The sequence below is a fragment of the Oncorhynchus gorbuscha genome, linkage group LG01 (assembly GCF_021184085.1).
Source record: "Oncorhynchus gorbuscha isolate QuinsamMale2020 ecotype Even-year linkage group LG01, OgorEven_v1.0, whole genome shotgun sequence".
NCBI classification, from domain to species: domain Eukaryota; kingdom Metazoa; phylum Chordata; class Actinopteri; order Salmoniformes; family Salmonidae; genus Oncorhynchus; species Oncorhynchus gorbuscha.
In genome coordinates, this window is record NC_060173.1 from 117,096,607 (window position 1) to 117,109,106 (window position 12,500).

A 12,500-nucleotide genomic window follows, 5' to 3' on the forward strand; every position below is an offset into this window, starting at 1 on the left:
CTTCTTTCTAGGTGGAGGGTAGTATTGATATGGTAATGTTAATGTGTATTGATATGGTAATGTCCCTCTAGTATTGATATGGTAATGTCCCTCTAGTATTGATATGGTAATGTCCCTCTAGTATTGATATGGTAATGTCCCTCTAGTATTGATAAGGTAATGTACCTCATGTTCCTCTAGTATTGATAAGGTAATGTCCCTCTAGTATTGATCTGGTAATGTCCCTCTAGTATTGATATGGTAATGTCCCTCTAGTATTGATATGGTAATGTCCCTCTAGTATTGATAAGGTAATGTCCCTCTAGTATTGATATGGTAATGTCCCTCTAGTATTGATATGGTAATGTCCCTCTAGTATTGATATGGTAATGTCCCTCTAGTATTGATCTGGTAATGTCCCTCTAGTATTGATATGGTAATGTCCCTCTAGTATTGATATGGTAATGTCCCTCTAGTATTGATATGGTAATGTCCCTCTAGTATTGATAAGGTAATGTCCCTCTAGTATTGATCTGGTAATGTCCCTCTAGTATTGATCTGGTAATGTCCCTCTAGTATTGATAAGGTAATGTCCCTCTAGTATTGATAAGGTAATGTCCCTCTAGTATTGATCTGGTAATGTCCCTCTAGTATTGATAATAATGTCCCTCTAGTATTGATAAGGTAATGTCCCTCTAGTATTGATAAGGTAATGTCCCTCTAGTATTGATAAGGTAATGCCCCTCTAGTATTGATATGGTAATGTCCACACTAGTATTGATATGGTAATGTCCCTCTAGTATTGATAAGGTAATGTCCCTAGTATTGATCAAGGTAATGCCCCTCTAGTATTGATATGGTAATGTCCCTCTAGTATTGATATGGTAATGTCCCTCTAGTATTGATAAGGTAATGTCCTCTAAATCAAATCAAATCAAATCAAATCAAATTTATTTATATAGCCCTTCGTCATCAGCTGATATCTCAAAGTGCTGTCAGCCCCAGGCCTAAAACCCCAAACAGCAAACAATGCAGGTGTAAAAGTCACCCCTGGCTAGGAAAAACTCCCTAGAAAGGCCCCTAGGCAGAAACCTAGAGAGGAACCCTGGTAGCTCCTGTCTTCTTCTGGCTGTGAGGGTAGAGATTATATAATGTTAATGAAAATGATGTCCAAGATGTTCAAATGGTAAAATGACCAGCATGGTCAAGTATTGATATGGTAATGTCCCTTGAAATTGATATGGTAATGTCAGGTGGACTGGGGACAGCAAGGTAATGCCATCATGTCAGGTAGTCCTGGGGTAATGTCCTAGGGCTCAGGTCCTCCGAGTATTGATAAAGTAATGTCCCTCTAGTATTGATGGGTAATGTCCTCTCTGGTATTGATCTGGTAATGTCCCTAACTAGTATTGATATGTTCAAATGTTCCTGACCAGCATTGAATATGGTAATGGGAACAGTAATGCCCAGGAGCATCCAGGTGGATTGATATGACAGTAATGTCCTCATGTCAGTATTGATATGGTCCTGTCCCTCTAGTAGTTGAAACTGGAATGTCCCTCTAGGTGGATTGATACAGGTAATGTCCCTCTATATTGATCTGGTAGTCCTCTAGTATGGTTCTAGGTAATGTCCTCCTAGTATTGATAAGGTAATGTCCCACACTAGTATTGATAATAGGACAATGTCCTCCAGATAAACAAACTGATAAGGTAAACTGTGCCTCATAAATATTGGATCTGAGACAATGGGTCAAAGGAGGGGTCTAGTATTGATCTGGTAATGTCCCTCTAGTATTGATAAGGTAATGTCCCTCTAGTATTGATAAGGTAATGTCCCTCTAGTATTGATAAGGTAATGTCCCTCTAGTATTGATAAGGTAATGTCCCTCTAGTATTGATATGGTAATGTCCCTCTAGTATTGATAAGGTAATGTCCCTCTAGTATTGATAAGGTAATGTCCCTCTAGTATTGATAAGGTAATGTCCCTCTAGTATTGATAAGGTAATGTCCCTCTAGTATTGATAAGGTAATGTCCCTCTAGTATTGATAAGGTAATGTCCCTCTAGTATTGATATGGTAATGCCCTCTAGTATTGATATGGTAATGTCCCTCTAGTATTGATATGGTAATGTCCCTCTAGTATTGATATGGTAATGTCCCTCTAGTCTTGATATGATAATGTTCAGTTCAGCCCTATCAACAAATAATTATTTCTCCTATTTGCTCAAGAGGCCTATTTCATATGTCCAACCACTCCAAAAACAAGGAAAAATCTATATTTCTGATCGATTGCTTTTCCTCGTTTACCTTGTCTTCCGTACCTGGGAGTCAGAGAGAGAAGGAGAGAGTGAGAAAGTGAGAGAAGGAAAGAAAGACAGAGAGAGCTACAAGATGAATGTATTAGTCCCAGAAACCCAGGCTCATAGGCCGTCTTACCACCCTCCCGCACCCCACCTCCCGCCCCCTTATGCCCTCCCGCACCCCCTACCCTTTCCCACCCCCTACCCTCTCCCACCCCTACTCTCTCACCCCCTTCCATCTACCACCCCCTACCCTCTCCCACCCAATACCCATCCCACCCCCTACCCTCTCCCACCCCTACCCTCTCCCACCCCCTACCCTCTCCCAGACCCTAACCTTACGCACCCCCTACCCTCTCCCACCCCCCTACTCCCTATGTTATGTTATGTTGTGTTATGCTATGCTATGCTATGCTATGCTATGTTATGCTATGTTATGCTATGTTATGTTATGCCATGTTGTGTTATGTTATGTTATGCTATCTTATGTTGTGTTATGCTATGCTATGTTATGTTATGTTATGCTATCTTATGTTGTGCTATGCTATGCTATGCTATGCTATGCTATGTTATGTTATGTTATGTTATGCTATCTTATGTTGTGTTATGCTATGTTATGATACGTTATGCTATGTTATGTTATGTTATGCTATCTTATGTTATGTTATGCTATGTTATGTTATGCTATGTTATGCTATGTTATGTTATGCTATCTTATGTTATGTTATGCTATGTTATGTTATGCTATGTTATGCTATGTTATGTTATGATGTTATGTTATGCTATGTTATGCTATGTTATGTTATGTTATGATGTTATGTTATGCTATGTTATGCTATGTTATGTTATGCTATGTTATGCTATGTTATGCTATGCTATGTTAAGTTATGCTATGTTATGCTATGCTATGTTATGTTATGTTATGCTATGTTATGTTATGTTATGCTATGTTATGCTATGTTATGCTATGCTATGTTATGCTATGCTATGTTATGTTATGTTATGTTATGTTATGTTATGTTATGCTATGTTATGCTATGTTATGTTATGCTATGCTATGCTATGTTATGTTATGTTATGCTATGTTATGTTATGCTATGTTATGCTATGTTATGCTATGCTATGTTATGTTATGCTATGTTATGTTATGTTATGCTATGTTATGCTATGTTATGTTATGTTATGTTATGCTATGTTATGCTATGTTATGATGTTATGTTATGTTATGCTATGTTATGATATGTTATGCTATGCTATGTTATGTTATGCTATGTTATGATATGCTATGTTATGTTATGTTATGTTATGTTATGCTATGTTATGCTATGTTATGTTATGTTATGTTATGCTATGTTATGCTATGTTATGCTATGTTATGCTATGTTATGTTATGTTATGTTATGCTATGTTATGTTGCATTACGTTACGTTATATTATCTTATATTAGGCTATATTACGTTATGTAATGCTATGCTATGCTATGTAATGTTACGTCACAAAATGTCATGTTCCTAATGGTGGTCTCCTGTTTGTGTATGTGTTTGCAGTGGGGCCTCTGATAGGACGTTATTGTGGAACTAAGATCCCTCCTGAAATCACGTCGTCTACAGGTATCCTGTCTCTGTCCTTCCACACGGACATGGCCGTGGCCAAAGATGGCTTCTCTGCTCGCTACAACATGACACACAAAGAAGTCAGCGACAGTAAGTACTGCTGTGTGTGTGTGTGTGTGTGTGTGTGTGTGTGTGTGTGTGTGTGTGTGTGTGTGTGTGTGTGTGTGTGTGTGTGTGTGTGTGTGTGTGTGTGTGTGTCTGTCTGTCTGTCTGTCTGTCTGTCTGTCTGTCTGTCTGTGTCTGTCTGTGTGTGTGTGTGTGTGTGTGTGTGTGTGTGTGTGTGTGTGTGTGTGTGTGTGTGTGTGTGTGTGTGTGTGTGTGTGTGTGTGTGTGTGTGTGTGTGTGTGTGTGTGTGTTTATTGATCCTTCTCTCTTCAGTTCTGTATCTGACTGTCCACCTGTCACTGGTTGATTGGTTGATTGATTTGTCCACCTGTCATTGATTGAGCGGTTGATTGATTGGTCCACCTCTCATTGATTGATTGGTTGATTGATTAATTGATTGCTTGCTTGATTGATTGGTTAATTTATTGCTTGATTGATTGGGCCACCTGTCATTGATTGATTGATTGATTGATTAATTGATTGCTTGCTTGATTGATTGGTCCACCTCTCATTGATTGATTGATTAATTAATTGATTGGTTGATTGATCCCTGTCTCTCCTCCCCCAGCCTTCCATTGCAGTAATGCGTTGGGTCTGGAGTCAGGGAAGATCTCTGACGACCAGATCACTGCCTCCTCTTCCTTCTATGACAACACCTGGTTGCCACGGCAGGCCCGCCTTAACAACGGCAACAACGCGTGGACGCCCAACGAGGACAGCAGCAAGGAGTACATCCAGGTAAGACTCCATATTTAACAACTGTGTTAAAAGTGCCTCGTGTCTCGTCTATCACAGGTCGTGTGGACAGAAATGGAATCTCATTCTCGTTCAGTGGGTGTTGATTCAGTCCAATGGAGATCAACGACCTGTGATAGACTTTTAAAGGTAGTTAACCCAATGTTTGCAGAGATCAAGAGATCAAGTTGGAATCACCTTTAGAAGTAACAGGTTTATCTGTTTGAATCTCAGTCTTTCGGCTGAGTACTTGAGAAACAGACAGACGTTAAGTGTCTCCATGAGTCAGAATATACATAGATAGACGCAACATTAATAGTGGCTTCATAGCTACAATGTGGTAAAATGTGGTACTACGAGGTACTACATGGTACAATGTGGTACTATGTGGTATGATGTGGCATGATGTGCTACTATGTGGTACTATGTGGTACTACGAGGTACTATGTGGTACAATGTAGTACTATGTGGTATGATGTGGCATGATGTGGTACTATGTGATACTATTTGGTGCGATGTGGTACTATGAGGTACTATGTGGTACAATGTGGTACTATGTGGTATTATGTGGCATGATGTGGTACTATGTGGTACTATTTGGTGCGATGTGGTACTATTTGGTGCGATGTGGTACTACGAGGTACTATGTGGTACAATGTGGTACTATGTGGTACTATGTGGTATTGTGTGGTACTATGTGGTATGATGTGGTACTATGTGGTACTACGTGGTATTGTGTGGTACTATGTGGTACTATGTGGTACTATTTGGTGCGATGTGGTACTATTTGGTGCGATGTGGTACTATGAGGTACTATGTGGTACAATGTGGTACTGTGTTGTACTATGTGGTATTGTGTGGTACTATGTGGTATGATGTGGTACTATGTGGTACTATGTGGTATGATGTGGTACTATGTGGCACTATGTGGTATGATGTGGTACTATGTGGTATGATGTAGTACTATGTGGTATTATGTGGTACTATGTGGTATGATGTAGTACTATGTGGTATGATGTGGTACTATGTGGTATGATGTGGTACTATGTGGTATGATGTGGTACTATGTGGTACTATGTGGTATGATGTGGTACTATGTGGCACTATGTGGTATGATGTGGTACTATGTGGTTTGATGTGGTACTATGTGGTATGATATGGTACTATGTGGTATGATGTGGTACTATGTGGTATGATGTGGTACTATGTGGTATGATGTGGTACTATGTGGTACTACGTGGTATAATGTGGTACTATGTGGTATGATGTGGTACTATGTGGTACTATGTGGTTTGATGTGGTACTATGTGGTACTACGAGGTACTATGTGGTACAATGTGGTACTATGTGGTATGATGTGGTACTATGTGGTATGATGTGGTACTATGTGGTATGATGTGGTACTATGTGGTACTATGTGGTATGATGTGGTACTATGTGGCACTATGTGGTATGATGTGGTACTATGTGGTTTGATGTGGTACTATGTGGTATGATATGGTACTATGTGGTATGATGTGGTACTATGTGGTACTATGTGGTTTGATGTGGTACTATGTGGTACTACGAGGTACTATGTGGTACAATGTGGTACTATGTGGTACTATATGGTACTATGTGGTGCAATGTGGTATTGTGTGGTACTATGTGGTATTATGTGGTATGATCTAGTACTATGTGGTACTATGTGGTACTACGTGGTATGATGTGGTCCTTCTGTAGCTCAGTTGGTAGAGCATGGCGCTTGTAATGCCAGGGTAGTGGGTTCGATCCCCGGGACCACCCATACGTAGAATGTATGCACACATGACTGTAAGTCGCTTTGGATAAAAGCGTCTGCTAAATGGCATATATTATTATTATTATTATTATTATTATTATTATTATGTGGTACTATGTGGTTTGATGTGGTACTATGTGGTACTATGTGGTACTATGTGGTATGATGTGGTACTATGTGTTACTATGTGGTTTGATGTGGTTTGATCTGGTACAATGTGGTATGGTGTGGTATGATGTGGTACTATGTGGTACTATGTGGTTTGATATGGTATGATGTGGTACTATGTGGTATGGTGTGGTATGATGTGGTACTATGTGGTATGATGTGGTGTGATGTGGTTTGATGTGGTACTATGTGGTATGATGTGGTACTATGTGGTATGATGTGGTACTATGTGGTATGATGTTGTACTATGTGGTATGATGTGGTACTATGTGGTACTATGTGGTACCATGTGGTATGGTGTGGTACTATGTGGTATGATGTGTTACTATGTGGTATGATGTGGTACTATGTGGTATGATGTGGCACTATGTGGTATGATGTGGTACTATGTGGTTTGATGTGGTACTATGTGGTACTATGTTGTTTGATGTGGTACTATGTGGTATGATGTGGTACTATGTGGTATGATGTGGTACTATGTGGTATGATGTGGTACTATGTGGTATGATGTGGTGCGATGTGGTATTGTGTGGTACTATGTGGTATGATGTGGTACTATGTGGTTTGATGTGGTACTATGTGGTATGATGTGGTACTATGTGGTATGATGTGGCACTATGTGGTATGATGTGGTACTATGTGGCACTATGATGATGGTACTATGTGGTATGATGTGGTACTATGTGGTACTATGATGTGGTACTATGTGGTATGATGTGGTACTATGTGGCACTATGTGGTATGATGTGGTACTATGTGGTATGATGTGGTACTATGTGGTACTATGTGGTTTGATGTGGTACTATGTGGTATGATATGGTAATATGTGGTACCATCTATAGACCATCTATAGACCATCTATAGACCATCTATAGACCATCTATAGACCATCTATAGACCATCTGTAGAACATTTATAGACCATCTATAGACCATCTGTAGACCATCTATAGACCATCTATAGACCATCTATAGACCATCTATAGACCATATATAGACCATCTATAGACCATCTATAGACCATATATAGACCATATATAGACCATCTATAGACCATATATAGACCATCTATAGACCATCTCCCATTCATGTTGCTGTCTGGCTGAGTTACAACAAGCGTATCACAACCATGAGAGGACTCTGAGGACAGCGCGCACACACACACACACACACACACACACACACACACACACACACACACACACACACACACACACACACACACACACACACACACACACACACACACACACACACACACACACACACACACACACACACACACACACACACACACACACACACACACACACACACACACACACACAGTGACAGACATGTCTCTAAATCGTGGTGGCCTTCTCAGTTGCCAAGCCGGAAGACAGGAAGGGCCTAGTTTAAGGCCAGCACGTACAGGAGGAGCAAGGAAGCTTGAGGCACGCTGCCAGGGTTCCTATAGCAGAGAGGGCAGATGGTGACAGGAGGGACATTGGGTGCCATTTCAGAAGCACCAATTGTCGTTACCTTTATCGGTGTGATACTCCCAGCTGAGCCTCCTATTGGGCCTTTCCTCTCTCTCCCCAGATAGTGGCCAATGGCTGTGTGGCATCCTCTCTCTCTCTCTCTCTCTCTCTCTCTCTCTCTCTCTCTCTCTCTCTCTCTCTCTCTCTCTCTCTCTCTCTCTCTCTCTCTCTCTCTCTCTCTCTCTCTCTCTCCCTCTCTCTCCCTCTCTCTCAATTCAAGGGCTTTATTGGCATGGGAAACATGTGTTAACATTGCCAAAGCAAGTGAGGTAGACAACATACAAAGTGAATATATAAAGTGAAAAACAACCAAAATTAACAGTAAACATTACACATACAGAAGTTTAAAAACAGTAAAGACATTACAAATGTCATATTATATATATTTGTACAATGTACAAATAGTTAAAGGACACAAGATAAAATGAATAAGCATAAATATGGGTTGTATTTACAATGGTGTTTGTTCTTCACTGGTTGCCCTTTTCTCGTGGCAACAGGTCACAAATCTTGCTGCTGTGATGGCACACTGTGGAATTTCACCCAAAAGATATGGGAGTTTTTGAAAATTGGATTTGTTTTCGAATTCTTTGTGGATCTGTGTAATCTGGGGGAAATATGTCTCTCTAATATGGTCATACATTGGGCAGGAGGTTAGGAAGTGCAGCTCAGTTTCCACCTCATTTTGTGGGCAGTGAGCACATAGCCTGTCTTCTCTTGAGAGCCATGTCTGCCTACGGCGGCCTTTCTCAATAGCAAGGCTATGCTCACTGAGTCTGTACATAGTCAAAGCTTTCCTTAATTTTGGGTCAGTCACAGTGGTCAGGTATTCTGCCGCTGTGTACTCTCTGTGTAGGGCCAAATAGCATTCTAGTTTGCTCTGTTTTTTTGTTAATTCTTTCCAATGTGTTAAGTAATTATCTTTTTGTTTTCTCATGATTTGGTTGGGTCTAATTGTGCTGTTGTCCTGTGGCTCTGTAGGGTGTGTTTGTGTTTGTGAACAGAGCCCCAGGACCAGCTTGCTTAGGAGACTCTTCTCCAGGTTCATCTCTCTGTAGGTTCATCTCTCTGGCTTTGTTATGGAAGGTTTGTGAATCGCTTCCTTTTAGGTGGTTGTAGAATTTAACGGCTCTTTTCTGGATTTTGATAATTAGTGGGTATCGGCCTAATTCTGCTCTGCATGCATTATTTGGTGTTTTACGTTGTAAACGGAGGATATTTTTGCAGAATTCTGCGTGCAGAGTCTCAATTTGGTGTTTGTCCCATTTTGTGAAGTCTTGGTTGGTGAGCGGACCCCAGACCTCTCAACCATAAAGGGCAATGGGCTCTATGACTGATTCAAGTATTTTTAGCCAAATCCTAATTGGTATGTTGAAATTTATGTTTCTTTTGATGGCATAGAATGCCCTTCTTGCCTTGTCTCTCAGATCGTTCACAGCTTTGTGGAAGTTACCTGTGGCGCTGATGTTTAGGCCAAGGTATGTATAGTTTTTTGTGTGCTCTAGGGCAACAATGTCTAGATGTAATTTGTATTTGTGGTCCTGGTGACTGGACCTTTTTTGGAACACCATTATTTTGGTCTTACTGAGATTTACTGTCAGGGCCCAGGTCTGACAGAATCTGTGCATAAGATCTAGGTGCTGCTGTAGGCCCTCCTTGATTGGTGACAGAAGCACCAGATCATCAGCAAACAGCAGACATTTGACTTCGGATTCTAGAAGGGTGAGGCCGGGTGCTGCAGACTTTTCTAGTACCCGCGCCAATTCGTTGATATATATGTTGAAGAGGGTGGGGCTTAAGCTGCATCCCTGTCTCACCCCACGGCCCTGTGTGAAGAAATGTGTGTGTTTTTTGCCAATTTTAACCGCACACTTGTTGTTTGTGTACATGGATTTTATAATGTCGTATGTTTTACCCCCAACACCACTTTCCATCAGTTTGTATAGCAGACCCTCATGCCAGATTGAGTCGAAGGCTTTTTTGAAATCAACAAAGCATGAGAAGACTTTGCCTTTGTTTTGGTTTGTTTGGTTGTCAATTAGGGTGTGCAGGGTGAATACATGGTCTGTTGTACGGTAATTTGGTAAAAAGCCAATTTGACATTTGCTCAGTACATTGTTTTCATTGAGGAAATGTACGAGTCTGCTGTTAATAATAATGCAGAGGATTTTCCCAAGGTTACTGTTGACACATATTCCACGGTAGTTATTGGGGTCAAATTTGTCTCCACTTTTGTGGATTGGGGTGATCAGTCCTTGGTTCCAAATATTGGGGAAGATGCCAGAGCTAAGTATGATGTTAAAGAGTTTTAGTATAGCCAATTGGAATTTGTTGTCTGTATATTTGATCATTTCATTGAGGATACCATCGACACCACAGGCTTTTTTGGGTTGAAGGGTTTTTATTTTGTCCTGTAACTCATTCAATGTAATTGGAGAATCCAGTGGGTTCTGGTCTTTAATAGCTGATTCTAAGATCTGTATTTGATCATGTATATGTTTTTGCTCTTTGTTCTTCGTTATAGAACCAAAACGATTGGAGAAGTGGTTAGAGTCTATGGATTCTTCAATTGCATTGAGCTGATTTCTGACGTGCTGCTCCTTCTAGTGTATTTCTGTATTGTTTTAGTGATTCACCATAGTGAAGGCGTAGACTCAGGTTTTCCAGGTCTCTCTGTTTTTGGTTGGACAGGTTTCTCAATTTCTTTCTTAGATTTTTGCATTCTTCATTAAACCATTTGTCATTATTGTTAATTTTCTTCGGTTTTCTATTTGAGATTTTTAGATTTGATAGGGAAGCTGAGAGGTCAAATATACTGTTAAGATTTTCTACTGCCAGGTTTACACCTTCACTATTACAGTGGAATGTTTTACCCAGGAAATTGTCTAAAAGGGATTGAATTTGTTGTTGCCTAATTGTTTTTTGGTAGGTTTCCAAACTGCATTCCTTCCATCTATAGCATCTCTTAATGTTACTCAGTTCCTTTGGCTTTGATGCCTCATGATTGAGTATTGCTCTGTTTAAGTAGACTGTGATTTTGCTGTGGTCTGATAGGGGTGTCAGTGGGCTGACTGTGATCTGATAGAGGTGGCCGTGGGCTGACTGTGAACGCTCTGAGAGACTCTGGGTTGAGGTCAGTGATAAAGTAGTCTACAGTACTACAGCCAAGAGATGAGCTATAGGTGAACCTACCATAGGAGTCCCCTCGAAGCCTACCGTTGACTATGTACATACCCAGCGTGCGACAGAGCTGCTGGAGTTGTGACCCGTTTTTGTTGGTTATGTTGTCATAGTTGTGCCTAGGGGGGCATATGGGGGAGGGGATGCTGTCACCTCCAGGCAGATGTTTGTCCCCCTGTGTGCTGAGGGTGTCAGGTTCTTGTCCGGTTCTGGCATTTAGGTCGCCACAGACTAGTACATGTCCCTGGACCTGGAAATGATTGATTTCGCCCTCCAGGATGGACAAGCTGTCTTCATTAAAATATGGGGATTCTATTGGGGGGATATAGGTAGCACACAGGAGGACGTTTTTCTCTGTTAGGATAATTTCCTTTTGAATTTCTAGCCAAATGTAGAATGTTCCTGTTTTGATTAATTTAATGGAGCGAGTTAGGTCTGCTCTATACCAAGTTAGCATGCCCCCTGAGTCCCTTCCCTGTTTCACACCTGGTAGTTTGGTGGATGGGACTACCAGCTCTCTGTAACCTAGAGGGCAACCAGTGGGTCTGTCTCCTCTATACCAGGTTTCTTGCAGGATGACAATGTCTGTGTTACCGATTTCTTTGGTGAAGTCCGGGTTTCTGCTCTTCAGGCCAAAGGCAGATGACCTCAGGCCTTGGATATTCCAGGATGATATAGTGAATGATGATGATATATCTCTCTCTCTCTCTCTCTCTCTCTCTCTCTCTCTCTCTCTCTCTCTCTGTCTCTCTGTCTCTCTCTCTCTCTCTCTCTCTCTCTCTCTCTCTCTCTCTCTCTCTCTCTCTCTCTCTCTCTCTCTCTCTCTCTCTCTCTCCCGCTCTCTCTCTGTCTCTCTCTCTCTCTCTCTCTCTCTCTCTGTCTCTCTCGCTCTCTCTGTCTCTCTCTCTCTCTCCCTCTCTCTCTGTCTCTCTCTCTCTCTCCCTCTCTCTCTCTGTCTCTCTGTCTCTCAATTAAATTCAATTCAAGGGCGTCTCTCTCTCTCTCTGTCTCTCTCTCTTTCTCTCTGTCTCTCTCTCTCTCTCTCTGTCTCTCTCTCTCTCCCTCTCTCTCTCTGTCTCTCTCTCTCTCCCTCTCTCTCTCTGTCTCTCTGTCTC

General features: G+C 41.2%; 1 protein-coding gene across 2 annotated transcripts in view; it reads left to right on the top strand.

Annotated features, from left to right (window-relative positions):
- The window catches only part of LOC124033516 (neuropilin-2-like), a 279,974-nt gene that overhangs the window by 83,048 nt on the left and 184,426 nt on the right, over positions 1–12,500 (top strand). For both annotated transcript variants that reach the window (XM_046345568.1, XM_046345650.1), the window contains exons 5-6: positions 3,830–3,985; positions 4,569–4,738. In XM_046345568.1, the coding sequence (XP_046201524.1) occupies positions 3,830–3,985; positions 4,569–4,738 (326 nt within the window). The remainder of the gene's footprint in view (positions 1–3,829; positions 3,986–4,568; positions 4,739–12,500) is intronic.